The 24,622-nt window shown below is 43.9% G+C and overlaps 1 protein-coding gene across 6 annotated transcripts in view; it reads right to left on the bottom strand.

Annotated features, from left to right (window-relative positions):
* Window positions 1-24,622, bottom strand: part of PRPF18 (pre-mRNA processing factor 18) — a 39,229-nt gene that overhangs the window by 7,092 nt on the left and 7,515 nt on the right. The window contains exons 1-9 of one of the 6 annotated variants that reach the window (XM_053404810.1): window positions 18,419-18,437; window positions 18,292-18,372; window positions 17,534-17,611; window positions 17,020-17,046; window positions 13,342-13,449; window positions 12,010-12,123; window positions 9,703-9,849; window positions 6,837-6,884; window positions 5,902-5,970 (exon numbers count right to left, since the gene is read on the bottom strand). In XM_053404810.1, the coding sequence (XP_053260785.1) occupies window positions 5,902-5,970; window positions 6,837-6,884; window positions 9,703-9,849; window positions 12,010-12,123; window positions 13,342-13,449; window positions 17,020-17,046; window positions 17,534-17,611; window positions 18,292-18,357 (657 nt within the window). In that variant the 5' untranslated portion in view covers window positions 18,358-18,372; window positions 18,419-18,437. The other 5 variants (XM_053404811.1, XM_053404809.1, XM_053404813.1 and 2 more) reach the window with 5 other exon arrangements.

The following is a 24,622-nucleotide window of genomic DNA, read 5'->3' as shown; positions in this document are numbered from 1 at the left end:
GTGGATGAGATACAGTAGGCGTTTGTTTATATTTGCGGCGCTTAGCTTTCCCCAAAGCCTGTCCCTCGGTATTAAATCAAAAGCAGATTTGAAATCTATAAAGGCCACGTATAGGGAACCTCCTTTTCTTGATGTATATTTCTCCACAAGATGTTGGAGAACAAGGCCCTGGTCTAAAGTTGACCGATTTGCCCTAAAACCAGCCTGTGCTTCTGAAAGAATGTGGTCTTGTTCCAACCAGTCCACTAATTTGTCGCATAGGTGGGCAGCGTACAATTTGCTAATGACACTTAGGAGGCTGATTGGCCTGTAATTAGCCGGATCTGATCGGCTCCCTTTCTTGAATAAAGGGATGATGATTGCTAGTCCCCAGTCCTCAGGGAAAGTGGCCAATTGATCTACGCTGGTAAATAGGGCAGCTAGCACAGGGGCCCACCATTCAACATTAGCCTTAAGGAGTTCCGGTGTAATATTGTCTACGCCGGGTGCTTTTCCAGGTTTAAGGGATTAGATGAGCCTATAGATCTCTTCTGTTGCTACTGGGGGCCATTCGGCGCCAATATCACTCGGAGCTGGGGGCATGGCCTGCAGATGTTGATTTGATGTATATAAGGATAGAAAGTAAGCCTCCCAAATCCCAACTGGTATAGTATAATCAATTTCAATCGGGGAGTCTTGCCAACTTTTCGCGACTATTTTCCAAAAAGTGGCTGAGTCTTTCCTTCGAGAGGCCTCTAATAAACGTTGCCACTCCCCCCTTTGGGCCTGAAGCTTTTTCTTTTTAATCAGATCTTTCTATTTACGTTTGGCTTCGAACCATTCCGCAGGAAGCAAGGGTAGGTTCGTGGATTTGTAATTCCTGTACTTATCCAGCAAAGAACGCTTCGTAGCAATACATTCCTGATCAAACCAGGGTTTGGATTTGTTGGGGAATAAAGGTTGGCGCGATGTCTTTTTTTGGGTCAGGTAGGGTTGCAAAAGTGAGATCAGATCCTGGAACAAGATTATTCTAGAATCAGAACATGGTGAGTTTAAGAGATTATCTCTTCTCATGAGGAATATGTCCGAGTATAGCCTTTCAGATGTTTCGGCATTCAGCTTTTCGGACCATCTAATACGTGAGTATCTCAACTCCATGTTGGAGGACCTGGGGGCTTCAAGTTTATCGTTGCAAAATAAGTCTTTTCTTGCATCCAGGAGGAGGCAGAGCGGTAAGTGATCACTATCAACCCTCTCCTCCACTTTGCACTCAAGGGCTCTATTTAGGAGATTAAATGATACCATAACATAGTCGATGGTGGAAGCTCCTGCATTTGATATAAAAGTAAATTCCCCACAAGTCTCCCCATTCTTGCGCCCATTTAGTATGACCAGGTCCAGCTTGTTAGAAAGACGCAATAGGCACAGACCTGCATAATTACATCCCTTATCTTTTGAGAGTCTGGTAGGTATAAGATGGTTTTCTTCCACGATGGGTGGCGAGTCGTGGAAGTGTGCATATAGTGCTTCGTCAGACTGGCCAATTCTGGCATTAAGATCACCAGCCACTAGCACTGAAGCTGCAGGGGTTTGAGTCATCAAACCATCAATGTATGTTTCCAGCCCATGCCAGGTGTTTTTAATCAGCTACTTGCCTCTTTGGGGGGGGGGGAAGATATACATTAATCAATAGCAGGGTGAAGAATCTGCTTTTCACTAGTACGGCCATAGCCAGTACGCGCGCGGGGGCCGGCCTTTGCCCCCGCGTGAACAGGGAATCCCCGGGTGTGTCTCCGACCCGGCCCGCCAATCAGCGGGTCGGGGAAGTGGGGCATAGCCTATTTAAGCCCAGGCACGCCCGGGGACCGCCCTCTTTTCCCCTTGCCAGCTGTGAGGTTTTCCCATCCCGCCCACCCTGAGGTTAGGCTCCCTGAGGCTAGGCTAGCAATGACCTTGCTATGGACTTCGGTTGGTCGCCGCAAGGGGCCTGGTAGGAATTTTTCCAACTTGGCGCATTTCGAGCCTTTTGGTTTTTTCGCCTACCTCGTAGCAAATGTCACAACTTCCGTGGTATTGGCGGTTAGGCATTGGCAGGGGTTAATTGTTATGCAAATGAATGGGGGGGAAGGAAGCGCCATCACCTTCCCCCCAATGAAAGGGGTAGTCCGGTAGAGGACTCCGGGGGGCGTGGCCTTGTCCGAAACCTAGGGAGGTAAGGGCCTCCGGCACGCCCCCGAGCGGTGACACCCGTGGGATCCTAGTTGGCGTACTTCAACAGGACTCCCACGGCTTGTGGACAACCCTTCCCGGTTCCCATGCCGGGTAGTCGATAGGAGCCAATGCCTAAAGCCAATACCTTTCAATTCTGTAATCAATAAAGTTTCAGTGTCTCTAACTTTACTAAGGACGCCCTCAACCTTGTAGATATTAAAATGCCTAGGCCACCCTTGACTCTTCCCCTTTAGTGCTTGGAGATCCTGTGAGGGACATTGAGGAAAAGCCATTAACTTCTAGGTCCCCTGTGAGCCATGTCTCCTGTAAAAAAACTATGTCGTAGCCTTGGATAAATTTAGCAAAGGATGGATCAGCTGCCTTTTTTTGCCATCCTGCGATATTCCATGATAAAAAGCTAAGGTTGGCTTTACCAAGATCCACTCCTTGTCAATTATCTTCCAAGGTACTGTTGGAGTTTACCATTCCACGTGGCAGCTGACTATCATCCTTACATGGAGAGCTGCCCAGGTATTCTATGGTGTCAGATGGTAAATATAGAGTGCTCACATTGGTAGAGACTGGGCCTTTGCTATACAAGGCCTCCTCCTGGGGGTACTCTACCTGGTTGTGGCCTAATTCCGCTTCATCTAAATATCTCATTTTGGACCAGAAGCCTGGTGAAGTTTCCTTAGGCATGTTTTTCCTTATAGGGAGCGATGCATTGTTCTCCTTTGTGAGTTGTACTTTCTTAATTGCAGGTAGATTAATCTCTGCCTTTATCTGAAGGTTACGTGGTTGACGAGCCGCTGAATCGGGTTCTTGTGAGATGATCGTTTTGGGAGGGCTCTTGCTCTTTCTTTGGACATCCACCTTAGTTTCCTTATATAAGTCTCTCCCAGCCAGCTTATTTCTTAGCGTTTCTAATCTTTCTAGGATTTCAGCTTGTATTAAAGGTGGGAATGTCCAGAATTGACTAATTAAGGTATTTTCTTCAAAGGAGAAGTTGTGTGGGGGGGTGTCCAGTTCGTGAGGCGACTGGTGGTTATTCTGATATTCAGCTTTATTGTTTTCCACCACCTTTGAATAGATGTCTTTCTTATTTAATTTGATGAGTTGCGAGGGGGGGCCGGGCACTTCGAATAGGCGAGTCACTGTCAGGCCCACCCTTTGCAGTTTCTCCTTATTAATTAATATTTGTTTTGCGGTCGAGTCATCTTTAAATGTCAGCATCACTCGATTATACTTATTGTCATTTGGAAGAAAATCTACATTGATAACATTACCTTGTAGTAGGAGGCCTCTGAGTACTAAGTCAATTTTTTAAAATATATACGTTCTTTGTTGGTCCAGTGAATGTAATTCTGTACAGTTGTACATAGGGCAAATAACCAGTCTGCTTCTGTTGAGGATCAGCGTTTGATTGTTCTGAGTTATCTTATTGCGAATGGGGGTGATAGTCTCCACAGTAGCAGAGGAGGTTTGCCAGTCTTTATCTAGTTGTTCGTTCCGATCTTTCGTTGATTGAGGGTTAGAGGATTGTGAAGCGCTTGTCACTTTAGGTTGCTGGATAATGCTCTGTTTTGGGGTCACGGGTTTAGTATTCTTTGTATTTGATTCCTTTATTGTGAGATTCTCCAGGAGCTTGAATAGCTTGGAAAAATTCAATTTCTTAGTCTGCCTTCCCACTTTTATGTTTTTAGACTTCTTCATGTGAAGTGGGTGTATTCTTTGGTGGCGATGCTTCTTTTTAGGTGAGGGGTGTGACTCGACTGTTGGTAGACATGGGAGTGGCTCTCTTTGGGACCTTCTCCGAGCTACTGGGCTCTGTTGGAATTTCAGCCGCTGGAGTGGGGGGGGGTGAGATTGCTCCCTTCCTGATGAACTCAGTCAGGCTTACTAGCAAACCCACACATTCCGTAAGAAAGTTCCTAATTGGTCCTAATTCTTTACTTATGTGCATTTGGCATTCTTTCATCATTTCATTGAAAAGCCCAATCAGGATACAGATATTGCTATCTGTGTCCCAGCAGGCTCCTTTTAGCTGACTTGGATTTTCCTCTGTTCTCGTCGCACTTGAGGGTTCCATCCTAGCCTTTTCGCTGGGGCTGGCTGCATTGACTGATCCATCTAGTGTGACTTCCAGACGTTTCAAATTTCGTTCTTGCTCATGTTCTACGAGAGTGTCGATGGCACTAGATTGGGAGACTATCTGAGCCATCTCCATTGCCAGACTGATCCCCTCTCTCTCCTCACCAATATCAGGTTCCTTCCCATACCATGTTCGGTCAATAGACCAATCGTGGAGAAGTGGGGACTCGGAGCATATGGGCGTTTTTGTTTTAGGCTTAAAATAATGCCAAATTTTTTTCTGCGAGGTTACTGGTAGTGATTCAACCCTCTGCATCGGGGAGATCCCCAAAACTTTACATTTCTGTCTGGTGAGCACCATCTCCGTAGAGTATATGGAGCTATGTGGGAAATGTTGATGTGAAAATACTTAGTCCCAGTTAGACAAGCTGGAATTAGCACTCCTCTCATTAAATAACGCTCTCCCCCAGAAGCTCCACGTCTAGTTAATTAATTAGAAGTGGCTGTGGTCCACTGCATGCCAGACTTTCCAACAGTTCACGATCTAGCGGTCAGAGATAGATGGGGATAGATGAAATAAATTTTTACAGCGGCATTACTTACAACGACCGTGGCAGATGAAACGTTGAGGGGAGGAGGGCAATGAAATCCTATCTGGCTTGAACCGCCATCTTACTTGCTGAAGAGACTATGTAGTGATACTTCCCGACGGCGTTGAAAGCCCTCCAGTGATGTTAACATTAATTTACTGCCCCCGCTGTGCCCCGCCAGCTGCGTGGAGTTCCGAAGTGTAAGTAAAGCTCAGTACTCTCTCTTCCTCCCTTCCTCTCTCTTCCTCTCTCCTCTATTATAGTTGCACTTGGAAAGATGTTTCGATGTGGTAGGCAAACCTCCAGCAGCCAAATGCCAATAAGATAAGGAAGTAATAAATCACTCAGGCTGGAGTCAAAGTCGGCATCAGCCAAAGCCCAACAGGCAACAAAACCACTAGGCTCCAAAAAGCTCCAAAAAGCACGGCAAGGGCATCCGAAACGAGCAACATTAAGCCGTAGCCGTCCGCAACACCAGAGAGCAGCGTGGGGCTGCCGCTCCCTATGTTAGTCCAAGTTTTTAGCCAGGAATCAAAGCAGCCAATCAATCACAGGAGCCGCTCCTTTAGGCATTTGTTGATGGGGGAGGCCAGCTTGGTCAGTAGCACAGCAACAAGCCAATAAAACAATAAAACGTTAACTAGGAAAAACAGGGGCAGTGGTGAGGTGATAAGGCAGCCAATAAATCATTAAAACTGTAAAATTAGAGTCCAGGAAGGCTAAAAAACCTACTTAAAATCTTAATTGAAGGCAGGCGAACCTGACTATGCTGCTATCTCCGTCGCCATCTTACCGGAAGTCCTGGATTGATATGTATCTGATTGGGTTGTAATTATTTCCCAGCCAGATGGGCGGGGTATAAACAATAAATTATTATTATTATTATTATTATTATTATTATTATTATTATTATTATATCATACTATAAATGAATCGACATTTTCCATGTAATAGAATAGTCCTAGAAAATGATGATGCCCCAGCCATGATTGCTTACCGGCCAGAGGTTCTTGCTTGTTAGGCTACCTACCTTCAAGAATTTGGTTATGATATCCATGTCTTTATGGTCATCCCCTTGTCCTAAAGATTCTCCCAAAGCCTGCAAAAGAGATTTTCCATTGAGATGTCTTCCAAAAACAAAAATAGCTGATGCAAGTTTACATAAAGAACATAATATTACAGATAAAATTAGGAAGTACTTCACAGTGTTTTTGAAAGGCTCTCCCTTTAAATTTCGTAAGTCAGGGTTGAGAATGCTAACCAAGTCACATCCTAGTGTTTACTCATATATTCTATGGAATTTTTCAGTTTGTTCCTCTGAACAAGAGATTCCCCAGAGAGACACAGCTGAGTGCAGATATGACATGTTATCTCAAGAGTGGTGTTGCCCTCCAAGACACAACAGAGAGGATGCAGAGACTCATCAAATCCAACACTTGTCTTCCATTCCTGCTGATCATCAGGAAAGGTCTGGTTCCTTGGGCCACAGCCAGCGCTACCCAAATGATGAATTTCTGGTAAGAGATGGGGTACAACTCATGAGGATGGGGGAGATGTGTTTGGCAGGAGCCCCACAAGCCTCATCACGTGGACTTTAAACTAACCCTGCAGGGAAGGGAACCCAAAGCCCAGAGATAAGAACTGAGCCATTTTTGAGAGACAAGAAAGGAAAACACAGGGCAATGAAGGCAATGCCTAGCAACTTTCCAGTAAATACAGCACGAAAACTGACAGGGTGAGGCACCCATAGATTTCAATGTCTATGTACTAACTAGCACACAGCAGTATAGGAAACTAACAGGATGATTTTAATACCCTAATACAGGCAGGTAAGTTGACCCAATAGGTCTCATTGACACTTGATGGGACGAGGCTTGTGAATGGATGTTAGAAGTGATGGCAGTATCTTGTTCTAAAGGAATAGAGTCCAGAAAGGAAAAGGGACACAGACACAAGCACACACACCTGCACAGAAATCCATGAATCTGAGAGTGGAAGCTCTGTTGAAAGCATCTGGGTAAGGATAAAAGGAGAGAAAAACAAAAGTGGCATCATTGTGGCAGCATACTACAAATTACCCAGCCAAGTCGAAAATGTGGGTGATGATTTTTTACAACAGATTACAAAAAGAGAATATGATGGTTGTAATAGAGGACTTCAACTGCCCTGGCATCTGCTAACAATCAAACGTCTAATAAATTTTTGCCTTCCTGATCAACCTGCCAAAGGAACAAGGAAGGAGCTGAGATCTTGGACTTAATAAAGACCTGCTTGATGAAGTGAAAGTGGTGTGAGCCTTGGGGGAACTGTATCATCTTGGAACGTGTGATATATATATTGTGGCACAGCATAAGTCTGCATGCAACAGGTCTTAGGTTCAATCCCTGGTGTCTCCCAGTAGGGCCATCACTGAATCCTGCCTGAAACCCTGGAAAACTGCTACCAGCCAGTGCTGATTCTCACCAATCAGTGGTCTGCGTTGGTCTAAAGCAGATTCCTATGTGATAGTAAGGGAAATACAAACAAAGCCAAGTTGGATTTGTACCTTGGGCTTTAAGGAAAGACAGCTTTAGGAAGCCATAGAATTCCACGACTAGAAATTCTGAACAAGAAAAAAAGAGCACAAGTGGAATGGGAGATTTTCAAATGTGGAAATAGTGAAAAAACAGTCGCAAACCATTCCAGTGAGAAAACAGGAGACATCCAAAGAGGCCAGTGTGAATGCACAAAGAGCTCTCCAATGAGCAGAGACTTTAAAAAGACACATCCAGGAGACAGAGGGAGGCATATATGAGGAAGGACAAGTTTGATGGAGGATCCCAAACCTGTAAAGATGGTTTCAGCAAGGCTGAAGCCTGGAAGAAGCAAAAGCTTGCAAGGGATGCTAAAAACAAAAATATAGGGATTCACTGGATATGTCAGAGCCAGAAGAACAGGAAAGGGGTAGGTCCGCTGCTTGGAGAAGATGAAGAAATTAATGACAGGTGATGGACAGAAGACAGAACCACTCAATTCCAATTTTGTTTCAGTGGCCCCTAAGTGGAATTGTATTCAAACTGGGGAAAGTAGAACAAATGCTATGAGGTGAGGCAGCCCAGGGACACTGCTAATATGTGAGTTCAAGTCCCATGGGCCAGATAAATTATACTGCAAGCTGTTGAAGAAACTTGTAGGTTTTATTTCAGAGACAGTTCCTGTAATCTTTGTGAATTACTGGGAAACAGATGAGGTTCTGTAAGACTGGAGTTGGGTAAATATTGCCCCTATCTTCCAAAATGGGGCGGGGGGAGTTGGATCCCGCCACTCAACTTAACACTGATACCCAACAGATTATTAAGTGTCCATAAACATTTGAAAACAATGCACTGATTATCATTCATCATGTGTTTAATCTAGAATAAATCATCCATATAAGCCTTACCCTTTTTTGAAAGAATTAATGCATTGGTAGTTCATGGCAATGAGATAGACATAGTGTATCTTGATTTCAGCAAAGCCTCTGATCAAGTCTCCCGTGATATTCTTATTCACAAAATGATAAATATGGGCTGGTCAATTCTACTGTTCAGCGAGCAACCATAATCAGCAGGTGCTCCTTTAATGGCAAGAAGTCTCAAGAGGATTGCTACAAGGCCCTAGCCTTGGTTCCTGTGCTATTCAAACTTTTTTTATAAATGACTAGGCTGAGGGCATAGTGCAGGCATTCCCAAACTCGGCCCTCCAGCTGTTTTGGGACTACAACTCCCATCATCCCTGACCACTGGTCCTGTTAGCTAGGGATGGTGGGAGTTGGTAGTCCCAAAACAGCTGGAGGGCAGAGTTTGGGGATGCCTGGCATAGTGGGTATCCTTATAAAAACTGCAGATCACATGAAGCTGAGTAGATCTAATATCAAAGAACAGAGAATCAAGATTCAGAATGACCTTGACAGGTTGCAACACTGAGCCAACATGATGAAAGTAGAGATAAATGTTAAGTCCTGTAAACAGGTACAAAAAGGACAGAAGTTTAAGATGGGGAAGACCTGGCTTAGCATTAAAAACATACAGGTGTCTGAGTTGATTGCAATCTGAACATGAGCAGGGCAGTGTGGTGTGGCTCTTTATAAGAAGTTAATGTAATTTTTAAGTGGCGTTAACAGAAGCATGAGTGTTCGGATCACAAGGAATAGAGTTCCACTCTAGTCTATGCAGCTGAAGACTAGTGCACCCAGTTATTGGTGCCATGCTAAAATACACTGATAAACTAGAGGGTGGCCAAGATGTTGGTGGGTGAGGAAAACACGTCCTATGAGAAACAACTGAAGGAGCAGTTTGTTTAGCATAGAGAAAAGGAAATTAAGGGGAGATGTGATAGAAGTCTCCAAGTTCCGGCTTCCTTAGGAATAGACTGTCTCAGGTAGAGAGCACATTTCAAGCCATTATAGCAGCAAGCATATGGGGGAACCCATAATAAAATTCAAAAGCCTCTCCATAACAGTCTCCTTCACATTTTAGACAAATTATGCCCTCCCCAATAGGCTTCTTAAAAAGAGCAAGTAAGGGAGTCATTAAAAAGGCAATGGAGGGGGTGCAGGTTTCTGCCAGCCTCCATGCAATTTGACCACTATGGACAACTGTTGCAGAAATTTCTGCAGTCCAATTGTCTCTTGTCTAAATAAATAAGTAGGAAATTATAAAACTTGTAAAATTATACAAATGAGAATTATGCACATTTTCTCAATCTGGATTCTTTTTGCAAGTAGCAGAATCCATCTTCTCTTGGTGCAGAATTTATTTACCAGCATGGTGCCTTGGTCACAATTTGAAAACAGTAAAAAATAATATAATACCTCCAATTCTTCAATTGTTGTGTTCTCTTCATGGACTTTGAGATCATTCTGTGTATCATCCTCTCCCTGTTCCTGCCCACCCACAATTTCATTCAGATACTGCTGGTCTATCTTATCCAAAGCAGCCTTCAGGTCATTCCTTAATCCCTATGGAAATAAAAACAACAGTTGAGAGTATGCAGAGTTATCCTAGGAACTGTCATAATTGAAACCCTGAAAAAATATGTTTAAGTATCTTACAATTTTTATATACAGAATTTGAGTATCATGGCATACTACATAACCCTGTTAGTTGTTTTAAACATTAATAAATAATATCATAAAGGGATCAGTCTACATCCCAATCCCAAAGAAGGGCAGTGCCAAAGAATGCTCCAACTACCGCACAATTTCACTCATTTCACACGCTAGCAAGGTTATGCTTAAAATTCTACTAGGAAGGCTCAAGCAGTATGTGGACCGAGAACTCCCAGAAGTGCAAGCTGGATTTAGAAGAGGCAGAGGAACCAGAGACCAAATTGCAAACATGCGCTGGATTATGGAGAAAGCTAGAGAGTTCCAGAAAGACATCTACTTCTGCTTCATTGACTATGCAAAAGCCTTTGACTGTGTCGACCACAGCAAACTATGGCAAGTTCTTAAAGAAATGGGAGTGCCTGATCACCTCATCTGTCTCCTGAGAAATCTCTATGTGGGACAAGATGCTACAGTTAGAACTGGATATGGAACAACTGATTGGTTCAAAATTGGGAAAGGAGTAAGACAAGGCTGTTTATTGTCTCCCTGCTTATTTAACTTATATGCAGAATTCATCATGCGAAAGGCTGGGCTGGATGAATCCGAAGCCGGAATTAAGATTGCCGGAAGAAATATCAACAACCTCAGATATGCAGATGACACAACCTTGATGGCAGAAAGTGAGGAGGAATTAAAGAACCTTTTATTGAGGGTGAAGGAGGAGAGCGCAAAATATGGTCTGAAGCTCAACATCAAAAAAACGAAGATCATGGCCACTGGTCCCATCACCTCCTGGCAAATAGAAGGGGAAGAAATGGAGGCAGTAAGAGATTTTACTTTCTTGGGCTCCATGATCACTGCAGATGGTGACAGCAGTCACGAAATTAAAAGACGCCTGCTTCTTGGGAGAAAAGCAATGTCAAACCTAGACAGCATCTTAAAAAGCAGAGACATCACCTTGCCAACAAAGGTCCGTATAGTAAAAGCTATGGTTTTCCCAGTAGTGATGTATGGAAGTGAGAGCTGGACCATAAAGAAGGCTGATCGCCAAAGAATTGATGCTTTTGAATTATGGTGCTGGAGGAGACTCTTGAGAGTCCCATGGACTGCAAGAAGAACAAACCTATCCATTCTTAAGGAAATCAGCCCTGAGTGCTCACTGGAAGGACAGATCGTGAAGCTGAGGCTCCAATACTTTGGCCACCTCATGAGAAGAGAAGACTCCCTGGAAAAGACCCTGATGTTGGGAAAGATGGAGGGCACAAGGAGAAGGGGACGACAGAGGATGAGATGGTTGGATGGTGTTCTTGAAGCTACCAGCATGAGTTTGATCAAACTGCGGGAGGCAGTGGAGGACAGAAGTGCCTGGCGTGCTCTGGTCCATGGGGTCACGAAGAGTCGGACACGACTAAACAACAACAACAAATATCATAAATAACAATACTGTGGGAGTATTGCTTTTATTTGTTACTATATGTATTTTTGTGTTTTAATGTTGTAAACCGCCTTGGGATCCTTGGATGAAAGGCAGAATAGAAATTTAATAAATAATAATAATTGTATAATCATGATTTAGCATTAAGAGAGAGTTCATATCATTGGAGAATCCTACACAGACATCTCTAAGGGCATACTGGGCCTAATAGTAAAAGAAGTGTCATTCACACGAGCAGCCACAATTTGAGTGGTGGCAGTTCTCTTTCTCTGAAGCTGATAAATGCATGAACTGATTCCAAGTCTCACTACAGCAATATACATATGTTGTGACTTCTAAATTTGTCTCTAAACAACAAAAAGCTTACAATTGAGGTTATCTGTAAATCCAAACCATTACTTACAACACTAAAGTGTAGTAATAAGTTGATAGAAGGCACTTGACAGAAGTCAAGATGACAGAAGGCACTTTCTGTGTCCCTCTATGTGGGATTATATCATTATATATTTATGAAGTATATACACAGGTAGGGGCACAAGAAGCAGGATGTCCATGGCTATAATGTTACAGGTGCACCAATTTTGCACAGGGATAGCCCTTTAAATGATCTCTCTTATGCTTATGCACAGATTTACCTTGTTGACTTCTGGTGCTAGAATTTCTATCTTTCGCAGCCTCTGAAAGGCATCATAATCTGTTTCTCCAAACAGTCTGATAGGTTCACCCCTTTCTCTCAATCTCCTCATGACCTGGAAAAAGTCAAGTGTTTCTTTTAAACAAATGAAGAAAATAGAACAAACAACCCATTCACATCCCCACAGGGTATTACAACTCAAGCACTGTGCTTGCTTATTTTCACAAAATGTATCGTTCCTTGCTAAAGAGCACAAAATGGGCAGCAACATACCTAAGGATGACTAGTGGCAGCTGTTTAAGGGCAAAGGGACCCGTGACCATCAGGTCCAGTCATGGCCGACTCTGGGGTTGCGGCGCACATCTCGCTTTAGTTAAATATAATTACAAAAATTGCACCTCTGATCTATGGAGCATACATGAGTAGAATTCTGTGATGAATAACGGGAGTTCCTAAGCCACGTTAAGTTGGGGACATTTAGGCTACATTTTGGGGCAATACATACAGATATATGTCTGAAATGTGGATGGAAATTAATACATTATCTCCAATGAACTAGGTCGGGGGTTACCAAATGTGGTGCCCTCCGTATACTGTTGGGCTACGTCTGCCCCAACCAGCATAACCAGCAGTCAGGAATCATGCTAGTTGTAGCCCAGGAACGCTTGAAGGGTTGGGACAGATGTAACACAGCTTCCATCCTCTTTCTAGATTGAGCTTTCCAATTTTACAACAACTGAGGAATATGTCTATAGCTTGGAATATTTATTTAAATCAGGATTTGAAAACAGTTCAATATTGTCTTAAAATCCTAATTCAACAGGAAGCCTGTTGAGACTTAATCATGATTAACAAATGTCTGACATACTCAGCAGACCCACTGAAATCAATGTGTTAAGAACATTTATTTCAATGGGTCTGCTCTAAGCATCTCTAACATTAGGCATCAAACAGTGATATCCTTGTAAATGCAGTTATGGTAATAGGAAAATGACTCTCAAAAGGGTAGGAAGGGAGGGAAGGAGAACTCCTGATCTCTTACCTACCTGAAGTTAAGAGTAAGCCAGCATTATGTCTGCACTGGCTACAGGTAAATCAGTAAAGTACAAGTTACTGATGCGAAATTTTTGCTGCCTGAAAAGCTAGTCTGATGAATATCCTCATATATTTAGCTAGCTGATTCCCTGGTCTCTTTTACAACTTCATGGGCATATAGTTAATTCATGATAACTATAATTTCACACAGTAAAATATAAATACTCTGCAGATTTGTTAATCTGGTAAAGGCAAAACAATTATCTGCATATTGCCAGCTCCATATATTTGTCTTTACCTCTTGTCTAGAAAGAGTCATAGGCAACTTCTCCTCTGCCAACTCTAGTTCTAATACTGGATTTGATGCAGTTACTGTCTTCTCCTCCTCTTCCTCTTCCTGCTGAACCTAGGTAGAGACAAGGAACATAACATAACCAGTTTTAAATATGGGCACAGAAAAAGTCTAAACTTCCAGGAACACTGATTGCTTCTAAGAGCAGCTATTAGCACTACACAGCACAGCCGACATGCAAAAACCTGACCATAACTCTAAGACGTGCCAGTAATATAAAATAATTTAGAATTCGCTTTGTCCTGTCTACGGAAGTTTCATATAGATAAACTATAGGCTGCAAGCATTCCTCAGTTCTCCACTCCACAAAGTATGGAAATAATTATAATTTCAGACAAAACAAAGCTAGCGTTTTTGTGAAGAGAAACCTGCTACATACAGTCAAGATGGTATTCAATACATTGAAACTATCATGGTGATATGCATAACTCATCAGTCACTCAGAAAATGGGCAAAAGGAGAACTATGTTTACTACATATAGCAACTAGACAACTATATACAGTAACTGAAAACTATGGTTTCCAATTGTGATTTGGAGGCACACTATGGCTTGCACAAACCAGTTTGCCCAATCCAGCTAGACTGGAAAACAATGGGTAAACCAGGAAAACAGAGCACATACAAGGAGGAAGACGCCAAACCACAGTCTGCCATTACATGTGAACTGAGGCTTGAGAAAATATCAGCTATTACCTGAAATGTATGTTGTCAGGACCCACCCTATTTATTGTGGTTGTATTTTTTGTATTTTTTAAACTGCTTTTTACATTGTAACCTGGCCGCGGGTGGGTTAAACCACAGAGCCTAGGACTTGCCGATCAGAAGGTCGGCGGTTCGGATCCCCGTGACGGGTGAGCTCCTGTTGCTCAGTCCCTGCTCCTGCCAACCTAGCAGTTCGAAAGCATGTCAAAGTGCAAGTAGATAAATAGGTACTGCTCCGGCGGGAAGGTAAATGGCATTTCCATGCACTGCTCTGGTTTGCCAGAAGCGGCTTAGTCATGCTGGCCACATGACCCGGAAGCTGTACGCCAGCTCCCTCGGCCGATAAAGCGAGATGAGAGCCGCAATCCCTGAGTCGGCCACGACTGGACCTAATGGTCAGGGGTCCCTTTACCTTTTTAACCTGGCCTATGACATGAGGGTGAATGGTGGGTAATAACAATAACAATATTTTTCTGTGCAAACTATTATACCCTGGTTGAAATGTCTCAAGAAGTGTGATATCAGCCGTTCTCTACCATAGACACAGGTGACAATTTCACCTATCAATGCAGAATGCCATTCAAGCATATCTCTATTCCTTGGGGAAAGCTCCACAGTGCACATCTGGGACCATTTAAGTAGTAAGCAAAAATTACAGTGATTTTTACAGAATAGCAGCCCTAAGTTCATTGTATAAAACAGTATTTTAAAATGCATTATAATACACCCAAATAGCTGTGAAAAATAAGTTGGTTATGATAATAAAGGAGTTAAGACCCAGACAGGAAAAAAAAAAAGATTTAAGCCATTTTACCAGTGGGATTGTAACAAGCAATGTCTGCACCAAATAAAATAAAATAAAAGTACTTTCAGGACTTTAGCAAATGCACCTTCATTTGCAAAATGTCAGAGTTTTTTGCTTTGTTTTAAACACACTAACAACATTTCAATGAAATGCAGAGATCTGGGAGGCTCTTGGTGAGCTAAAATGCCTCATAGTTTTGTTTATTTGAAAAGCAACTGGCTCCATCCACACTCCTAATATTTTAACCAAGTTTCTCTAAGTGGGACATAAGCAACCAGGTCAAACAAGAAATTACACAGCTACTTGATATTATTGCCATGTAAGTTAGTAAAACTGTAGTGACAGCCAGAAAATAACAGAAACACTTTCCTTCATAGTTATACACAAGCCAGTGCTCTTTTCTGGGAATACTCAAGGGAATGCAGTACCGGCACCTTCTTCCCCCAAATGTTAAAAGTGTGGCAATTACTGTAACAACTTCATGGTGAGTACCAGCAGCTTTTTCTATTATAAAAGAAAAGCACCCTCTCTGGCAGGCTCCCTCCACACATTCTGCCTCCTTCCTCACTCCAAAGTTATTCCGCCACAGCACTCCATTTCACTCCTGCAGCTATAGGCCTGTGCACAATACGGTATCTCATTAAGTCCTGGCCCCACCAGCTTTCATCGTAAGTCCAATGATGATGGATGATATAAGTCATAACACTCCTCCTTCGAACAGAAGTTATACAGTGGTGCCCCGGAAGACGAACGCCTCGCAAGACGGAAAACCCGCTAGACGAAAGGGTTTTCCGTTTTGGAGGCGCTTCGCAAAACGAATTTCCCTATGGGGTTGCTTCGCAAGACGAAAAAATCTTGCGAGTCCCCGCGGGTTTTTTTTGCTTTCCCCCCCTTTTCCTAAGCCGCTAAGCCGCTTATCAGCTGTTCCGCTGATAAGCCGCTTAACAGCTGATCGCGAAAAGCCGCTAGACCACTGTAGCGCTAATCCGCTAAGCTGTCAATGGGCTTGCTTCGCAAGATGAAAAAACCGCTAGACGAAGAGAATCGCGGAACGGATTCTTTTCGTCTTGCGAGGCACCACTGTAAACCCTATCTTTTCATTAATGTTGCAAAGGAAATAAAAATAACAACATAAAATACCATAGAATCATAGAGTTGGAAGGGATCCTAATAGTCATTTAGTGCAATGCAGGAATATTTTGCCCAACTAGGGGCTTGAACCCACGACTCTGAGATTAAGAGACTCATGCTCTACTGGACTGAGCTATCCCAGCAATCCGACTTCATAAAAGCTAAGTTCCACAGCATATTTGAAATATGTTAAATTGAATACCGCTAATAATTCTGTCTAAAAGAAACTTGATTTTAATAGGCTTAATGACTTGTGAAATATATATATAGGCCTGACACTACAGGATACTGTAGGATACTATGGGATATATCAGATTATGACCAACCATAATGAGACCGGATAAAATGGGCCTGCTTTAGGCAGCAGATTTTGGGGTCCCAAAAGAAAGGCAGCAAATTGGCAATTATTTAGTTCTATTACTTCCCATTACTAAATGTCCACGCTACAATCCTCACATCCAAACTGCTTTGATACAATCAAAGTGAGGTGGAATAAGAGCAAAGGCCTTCCAGGTGACTTATTTGTGTCTTACGTATGAGCTTAGTTATTATTTCACCCCAACTAAACAACAAGAAATGCAAGCTGGATTTCATAGCCTTTCAAGAAGTGGGCACTCTTGGCTAACTGGTCGAGGCTACTCAGAAGTTAAAATCTATTAAATTCAATGGGATTTATTCCTAGGTAAACAGGGTTAGGATTACAGCCTAAGAAAGGAAGGTATACATACAGGCCACCACCCCCACTCTCACCCCACAATGGAGCCAGCATCTAGAAAATAGCAGCCTCTACTTTGCTTTACAAAAGGGTTTGTTATATCAGATCCAGGGTACATGCCTGCTGGAGCACAACTTAAAAAGAAAAGCTTTATTCTCAAGCAGCCTCATGCCCTCCACAGAAGAAGCCAAACTATAAACACAAATTCAAATAGCTGCATACTCATGCAAGCCTCTTCCTGCATTGCAAACTTTTCTTGGAAACTCATACCTCTCCTGGTGGCTTCTCGTTTACAGGCTAAAGTGCAACAGTGATAGAGTGAACAAAGAATTATTCATTTTTTAATAAATTAAATAATAAAAAGGATAGAGGAAACATAAACACAGCATTCACCATTCATTTATTTTTAACACACCTATTTGTAATTTTTCCTAGCCATCATATTGTAACTGTTTAAAGTAACTCTAATCTCTCTCACACACAAACGTTTTGATACTTTCTTTATCCAGATTCTAGAACTGTAGAAATTTATGCCAACATTCCAAAAATCTCTTAGCTGCATGCCCTTTATAAGTTATTTTATTTAATGTATTAAGATCTGACACCATATATTTCTTTTCCCTGCCTCTTTGAGTAGGGGTTCTTGATTCTTCCCATTTTTAGTCACTAATAACCATGCTCCAATCCGTGTATTTCCTACTAATGTATTAATACATTTTAAACTATGATTAAGCAGACACTGCACAGCTAGCCAGAATCACTACCATTACTGCTTTCACATTACCTTGCAACCACATCTTTCAAAATATGCCTCTTCTTCCTTCTTGGCCAACTCACTACGCTTAAAGTATTTTTTATTTCCCTGAAAGAAAGGAAAGTAGTTACTACACTGTGATGTTTCATAAACAACTAACATTTCTTCTTTCAGTAATGTGAAGCACAATGGGATGGGCTGTCAGGTTCATAACAGCTCAATGATAGTTAACAGGAACCAGTACCAACTAGCACGCTAAAGGGGGAAAGGTGCTCTCATCTAATATACAATGACGTGAATATAAAAGGGCCACCAGCACATTCTTCCCATATGGTGCACATCCAGAGACCACTGCTGGCTTCCGGGCACTGAAAAGCCCTGGCAGCCCCAAAGCCAGGCTGGTGCGGGCAGAGCTTTGCTCCCGGGCAGCCCCGATGGCCGCTGCTGGGAGGCTGGAAGGAACGGGCTGCCCCGACTTGAGCCAGGAGGGAAACGTCTTCCGTGCCTGAATAACATTCTCCCGCTGTGGCAGATTGTGGGAGCGGCGGGGGACCAGCCGTCTTTCGGGGAAGCTCATCCCACTCGCCGGCCTTTCACGTCTGGCCTTTGTGTCCCCCGGGGGCGCCAGAAACACCGGCGAGACCGAGCAAGAGACTCGCCAGGCAGAAGCAGCGCTCAGGGAGGAGCCCGCGCCGCCCTCTGGGCCCCGGAGACACCGCGAGGCACGGCGCGGAGGGGCCGCCCGGCAGGAGGAGCCCCGGGCCCCGCGGCGCCTCTCTCCCGCTTACCCCGAGCAGCTCCTTCTCCTCCAGCAGCTTCCGCTTCCGCTCGATCTCGGCCTTGACGACGTCCATGGCGCCTTCGCCTCAGGCGCCGGCCGGGAGCGAAGCAGCCCCTCGCCGCCGCTCCTACGGAAGCCCCGCAGCCAAAGCAGCCCGGCCGCGCAGCCGCACTGACGCCCGCCTCAGACGCCGCTTCCGGGGAGAAGAGGGCGGCCGCCGCGGCAGCAGAGAGCGGAGGATGCCGGGATTTCCGGGGGGGGCGGGGTTGGAGCCGATGGCCGGAAGAGAAGCGGGCGCCGTGTTGGGGGGGGGGGACGACTAGGATGCCACACAAGGGGCCAAAATGGTGGGAACCTTTTGGGGAAAGTGTATTTCCGAGGTTTGATGCCTCATAACATCACTTTTTGGGGGAGCAATACCATAAAATTATATATCAATGGAAGGATATTTTAATGAAGAATGTAATGCAGTAACTTTTATGAAGGATTATTTATTACAACAGCAGTCATAAAAGAAGAAATGTGAAACACATAGAAGAAATTAGATATACAAAAGTTCTCACCATGTCACTTAATAGTTGGGTAACCTTTAGCTTTAATTACGGCTTTACAACACCTTCCCATGGAGTGAACCAAGTTTTTCAGTTCAGCTGTAATAATGTGAAACTAAGATTGAATTATTGCCTCTATTAATTGGGTTTTATTGCTGGGTTGCTTCTAACTAACAAGTTTCTTTGGTCGGCTCCATAGATTTTCAATTGGGTTAAGGTCTGGGCTATGTATTTTTGGGTATTTGTTGTTGTTTCGCTGTGTCCGACGCTTCATCGGCATTTTGGGCATTTACGGCATTTACACTCCCATTAATGACACAAATTCTGGCCACACCTTTGGCTGTCATACAACCCCAGATCATAATACTAATTGGGTGTTTCACAGTAGGTGTAATGCAAGTAGGATGTACCGTATTTTTTGCTCGATAATACACACCTGACCATAACATGCACATAGTTTCTAGAGGAGGAAAACAAGAAAAAAAAATCTGAATGAAACAGTGGATGTATCATTTTTGTGCTTCATGCTGTGGCCATAGACATGTGATTTGACAGTGAGTTTGGGGTAGCCCAATGCAAAAATCCTGAGAATCCATGTGGATCTGTGCTTTGTAACCACGTTTTTGCACCATTGTGGCCCCAGGTAACAGTGGGTGCGTGATTTTTTTGGTGCAGGCTGTAGCCATGGACATGCTATGTGATCTGATGGTGAATTTTGGGTGACCCATTGCAAAGATCCTGAGCATCCATGTGGATCTGTGCTTTGTAACCACATTTTAAGTGGGGAGGGAAGGAAAAACACAGAAGGGACAAGGAGCACGAGAGGGGTGTGCGGAGAAGCAGCTGGCTAACAATGCAGGAGAGGGGTTTAACGGGAGGGAGGAAAGGAAGGCAAAAGTTTCCACCCACCCACCCAAGCCAGCCCTCTCTCTCTCTCTCTCTCTCTCACTCACTTTCTCTCTCTCTCCCTCTCCCACCTGCATTTTCCGGCTGCCTGCGATGCTGGACACAGCAGCAGCAGCAGCGGAGCACAGAGAGGAGGAGGTGGTGGCTGTCGGCTGCACTCCTAGCCGACAGAATCTGAGCCGGGTGGGCTGGAGTTTGAGCAAACACAGCAACTGAAAACAGTGGGCAGTAAGACCCTGAGGCAGAATGCAGGAAAGCAGCAACCTCCTCTCTTTAGCCTTCCCTCCTCCGCGATCTGATTTTTGCCTGATTTTTGCCCCTGTACTCGGGCTAGTCGGCTCCAGGGACCACACATTTGCTCAATAACATGCACAGACATTTCCCCTTACTTTTTAGGAGAAAAAATGTGAGTGTTATAGAGAGAAAAATACGGTAAATCTCTGATTCCTCTCACTTATTTCATGCCATCACTACCAAACAAGGAGATTTGGGTCTCATCGCTGCAAATAACACTGTCACATTGTTCCGCTGTCCAGTTAGATGGGTTTTAGCCCAGTTTAATCTTTTCAACCTTTGTTTGAAAGATAGCAATGGCTTTTTCCTTGGAATTCAAGCATTTAGACCATATTCCTGCAGTCTGCGCCGAACAGTCCTTGCACTCAACTTCACATTACATTGTGCCATGTCATCTTGCATACTCGCATGATTTTCTTCTGTCACGTAGGCACATCTCTCAATACTTCTATTGTCACTTGCTGTTGTGCACCTTTTCCTGCCTTTACCAGTCTGATTTTGTAGTGACTAAAGTCTCTTTATGTTGTTTAGTTGTGTCTGACTCTTTGTGACCCCATGGACCAGAGCATGACAGGCACACTGGTCTTCCGTTGCCTCCCGCAGTTTGGTCAAACTCATGTTAGTTGCTTTGAGAACACTGTCCCACCATGTCATCCTCTGTCGTCCCCTTCTCCTTGTGCCCTCCATCTTTCCCAACATCAGGGTCTTTTCCAGGGAGTCTTCTCTTCTCATGAGGTGGCCAAAGTATTGGAGCCTCAGCTTCAGGATCTGTCCTTCCAGTGAGCACTCAGGGCTGATTTCCTTAAGAATGGATAGGTCTGATCTTCTTGCAGTCCATGGGACTCTCAAGAGTCTCCTCCAGCACCATAATTCAAAAACATCAATTCTTTGGCGATCAGCCTTCTTGATGGTCCAGCTCTCACTTCCATACATCACTACTGGGAAGACCATGGCTTTAACTATACGGACCTTTGTTGGCAAGGTGATGTCTCTGTTTTTTAAGATGCTGTCTAGGTTTGTCATCGCTTTTCTCCCAAGAAGCAGGCGTCTTTTAATTTCGTGACTGCTGTCACCATCTACAATGATCATGGAGCCCATGGAGTTTGTGGGGTGCTAAATTCATGAGTTCAATAAATGTTAGAATTTAATTAGAGTGTGTGTGTTAAAACTGTGCTTCAGACCCTCAAGTGTTAGAATGTACTGAAGAGCCATTTGTATTAAGATGGATGTTACAAGTATATTGTATTAAGATGGATTTTGCTACTGTGGCTATGGGGGAAGGCAGAACCTCCTGGGGTGTGTGTGCTGGGAACCTCTCCATTGTAGGCTCAGGTTGTATATATGCGTTAATAAACCATATATCATAAAGACACTACAATCTCTGCTGTGCCTCATTTTCCAAAAGGAAACATGGATCCCCTAGGTAGTGTGCCTGGAACTCCTTGGAATCTTGCACTGTTCAGAGATTGGGAGCGGCTTGCAACAATATTCAGTTTTCTTCCATGGAGTTCAAACTCACACGTATGCATTGAGCCACTGGAAACTGCTGCTGTCAGTGGCCTGCTTTGCCTATCATGGTAAACCAAACTGGTCAACCAGGACTGTGCAAGCATGCTGGCTCAGAGAGGAGCTCAAGCACACTTTGCTCCTCTCCAAGCTTTCCAGCTCAGTACAGGATGGCAGATAAGCCAAAGTTTGGCTTAGCCAGTCCTCCAAACTCAGGATCTTAGTGAAGGTCTTCCATAGCCATGACCAATCCAAATATTGGGTTAGCTGCCACACTATGCTGAACTAAAAACCCCGGGGAGGAGCACAGCAGGCATGAGTTATTCATTGGGAGACAGTCCTGGTTGCTTTGATTTATTGCTTACCCTTCACTCTTAAGGTCCCAAGGTAGGTCACAACAATTTAAAATGCAACATTAAATTGAGGGTATTACCCTGCCACCATGAGAAGATTGTCTCCTTCAATCAGAGGCGCCAACTTGTGAGGGAAATGGGGGGCATTGCCGCTTGCATGATATTCAGATGTTGTATCAGGATGTTGGGAGGAGCCAAACATGGAGGCAATGCAGCTTCAGTGGTGGGTGACGACTCCTCTTGCCACTGCCAGCAGCCGGTGGCTGCTTCCCCACTCCTTTCCCTCCGCAGCAGCCGGAGAAGAAAGAGCCAGCCACTGAAGCCCTGCCATGCTGGGGGGGGGCAAAAGAGTTGGGGCCCCAGGAATTAGCACCCTTACCTCCATGTTGTTTGACGTACAGGCATCTCCATATCTTCTCCATAAGGTTATCACCTCATCTCCATGGCTCTAGTTCAGAGTTTTCCAAACTCTGTCATAACACATTAGTGTGTTGGCTACAGTGTGTTGTGCAAACTCTCCCCACATTCGTCCCAGGGTTGGAAAGGAGTTAGTTTAACCTCTGGTTTGCTAGTAAAATTGAATTACTGTGGTGCAAAATGATGCAAAACTGAATTACTGTGTCATTAAATGATGCACGCCTAAAAGGTGTGTCACCAACATGAAAAGTTTGGAAAGCTCTGCTCTAGTTGGTCAACCCGGGTGCAGGGCACATTTTGATAGATGCTGGAGGTGTAGCCGTTGCTCCATTTTGAGCTGCTCAGTGTTTTTCCTCTCATTTTCTGGTTGAGGGTAGCACATGGTAGAAGTTGTGCCAGAATAGTGATGGTGCATTTCTCCCCTTGTCGTATAGGATTCCTCTGTCCAATGGCCTGGTATGGGCACAATATCACTGGTTTTTGAAAGTCCTCCCGACACCAGTTACAACAAGGAGCCAAGACTTAAAGATCTTCACACATTGTCAATGACAGTCTGCTCTCATCTTAGAATGTTTTTTTCACAAAAAATTGGCAGGAATATGTTTGTTTTCTTGGAGAGTACATAAGACATGTTCTCACAAGTGTGGAAATAAAAGGGAAATATTTATTTGGTGGGGAAATTAATCTAGCAAGTTTTCTGAAGAATGTAAACCTTTTTTTACGACACAAAAGCCAAAGCTCATGATTTCTCAACAACAGAGAATTTGAGATGTAGAAATTTGGAAAACTGTCAAAGATTGAAATCCCCTTTTGCAAATTGAAAATAAGCTGTTATAGAAAAGGCCACTCCACTGACCTTGTTTACCTATGCCTCCTTTGTTACCAGATCTGCTAGTGCACGTATTCAGATGCACACACAACTTGCATGTCTTATCCCTCCCTCCTGTCCATAACTATGTGAGGTAAATTAGTGTGAGACTGATCCAGTTGAGTGAGAATTTGGACCCAGGTCTCAAGAGTCCATGGACAGCAATCTACCACACCCAGCTGATCTCACATTGTTAATAACTTTTATACATTTATTGCAAGAGATATCTGCACTCTGTGATACGCAAATCCTAATTCAGCCAAGAATCTCCTTGCAGAAGGGATTGGAGGGCTTGAGACAGCAGGATCTGGGAGTTGACAGAAATTTGAATATAGCAACAGTGAAAGTTTGGGAAAGCTGATCACAGCAGCTGGGTGTGCTGATAGAGAGGATCAGGGCAGACCAAATAAGTAAGAAGATCCATATAAGTGGATTAGTCACATACCAGAACACACATTACTTCTAGTTTTTAACCTCCCGTTGATTTTGGTGTAAGTGTTTACTTATGGAGAAAGGGAGAGGGAGGATAAAAGGGGAATCAAAAAACAAGTTGTTAGGCATGTCAGGAGTTTGGCTGAGGAGTGTGTGGTGCAATGTGATGTCTCCATTTGTTAGTCTCAATCAGGAATTACAAGTAGAGCTGCTTTCATTTGCTGGCAGTTCTGATAGTGTCTCCTGCAGTTCATGTGAGTCACTTGCCGACTCAAAGGCTACTTCTATGTTCTTCCCAACTGTGGCAACAATGGATTTATACACACAGCATGTGTGTTCTCTGGTGGCTTGAACAATTAACTGTACAATCTTATACATCTTATACTCAATGGCACTTATTGCAAGGTAAGTCACTATAGGACTGAAAAGTTAAGGTCAAGGAAAAACTGTAATCACAGTTGATGCCTATGCTTGGTGATACAATCCATCTCTGTTGTTTCTGTTTCAAAAGAGCAGAATATTTTTAGCTAGGGTTTAAGTGACTGCAGGTGGCGCTGTGGGTTAAGCCACAGAGCATAGGGCCTGCCGATCAGGTCGGCGGTTCAAATCCCCGCAACGGGGTGAGCTCCCGTTGCTTGGTCCCTGCTCCTGCCAACCTAGCAGTTCAAAAGCACGAAATGCAAATAGATAGGTACCCCTCTGGCGGGAAGGTAAACGGCGTTTCCATGCACTGCTCTGGTTTGCCAGAAGCAGCCTACGTCATGCTGGCCACATGACCCGGAACCTGTACGCCGGCTCCCTCAGCCAATAAAGCGAAATGAGTGCTGCAACCCCAGTCATCCACAACTGGACCTAACAGTCAGGGGTCCCTTTACCTTTAAGTGATGGAAAAGGCCTGTGCTTATCTAGTCATAAGTAAGTCCCATTGAGCTGAATGGGGCTTACTGCCAGATGAACATAGAATTGAAGCATGGGTCTTTTTTTTGGAGAGATGGGCTGTTCCAACTTTCA

The sequence above is a fragment of the Podarcis raffonei genome, chromosome 10, assembly GCF_027172205.1.
Source record: "Podarcis raffonei isolate rPodRaf1 chromosome 10, rPodRaf1.pri, whole genome shotgun sequence".
In the NCBI taxonomy this organism is placed as follows: domain Eukaryota; kingdom Metazoa; phylum Chordata; class Lepidosauria; order Squamata; family Lacertidae; genus Podarcis; species Podarcis raffonei.
This window is presented reverse-complemented; position numbering and strand designations above follow the sequence as displayed.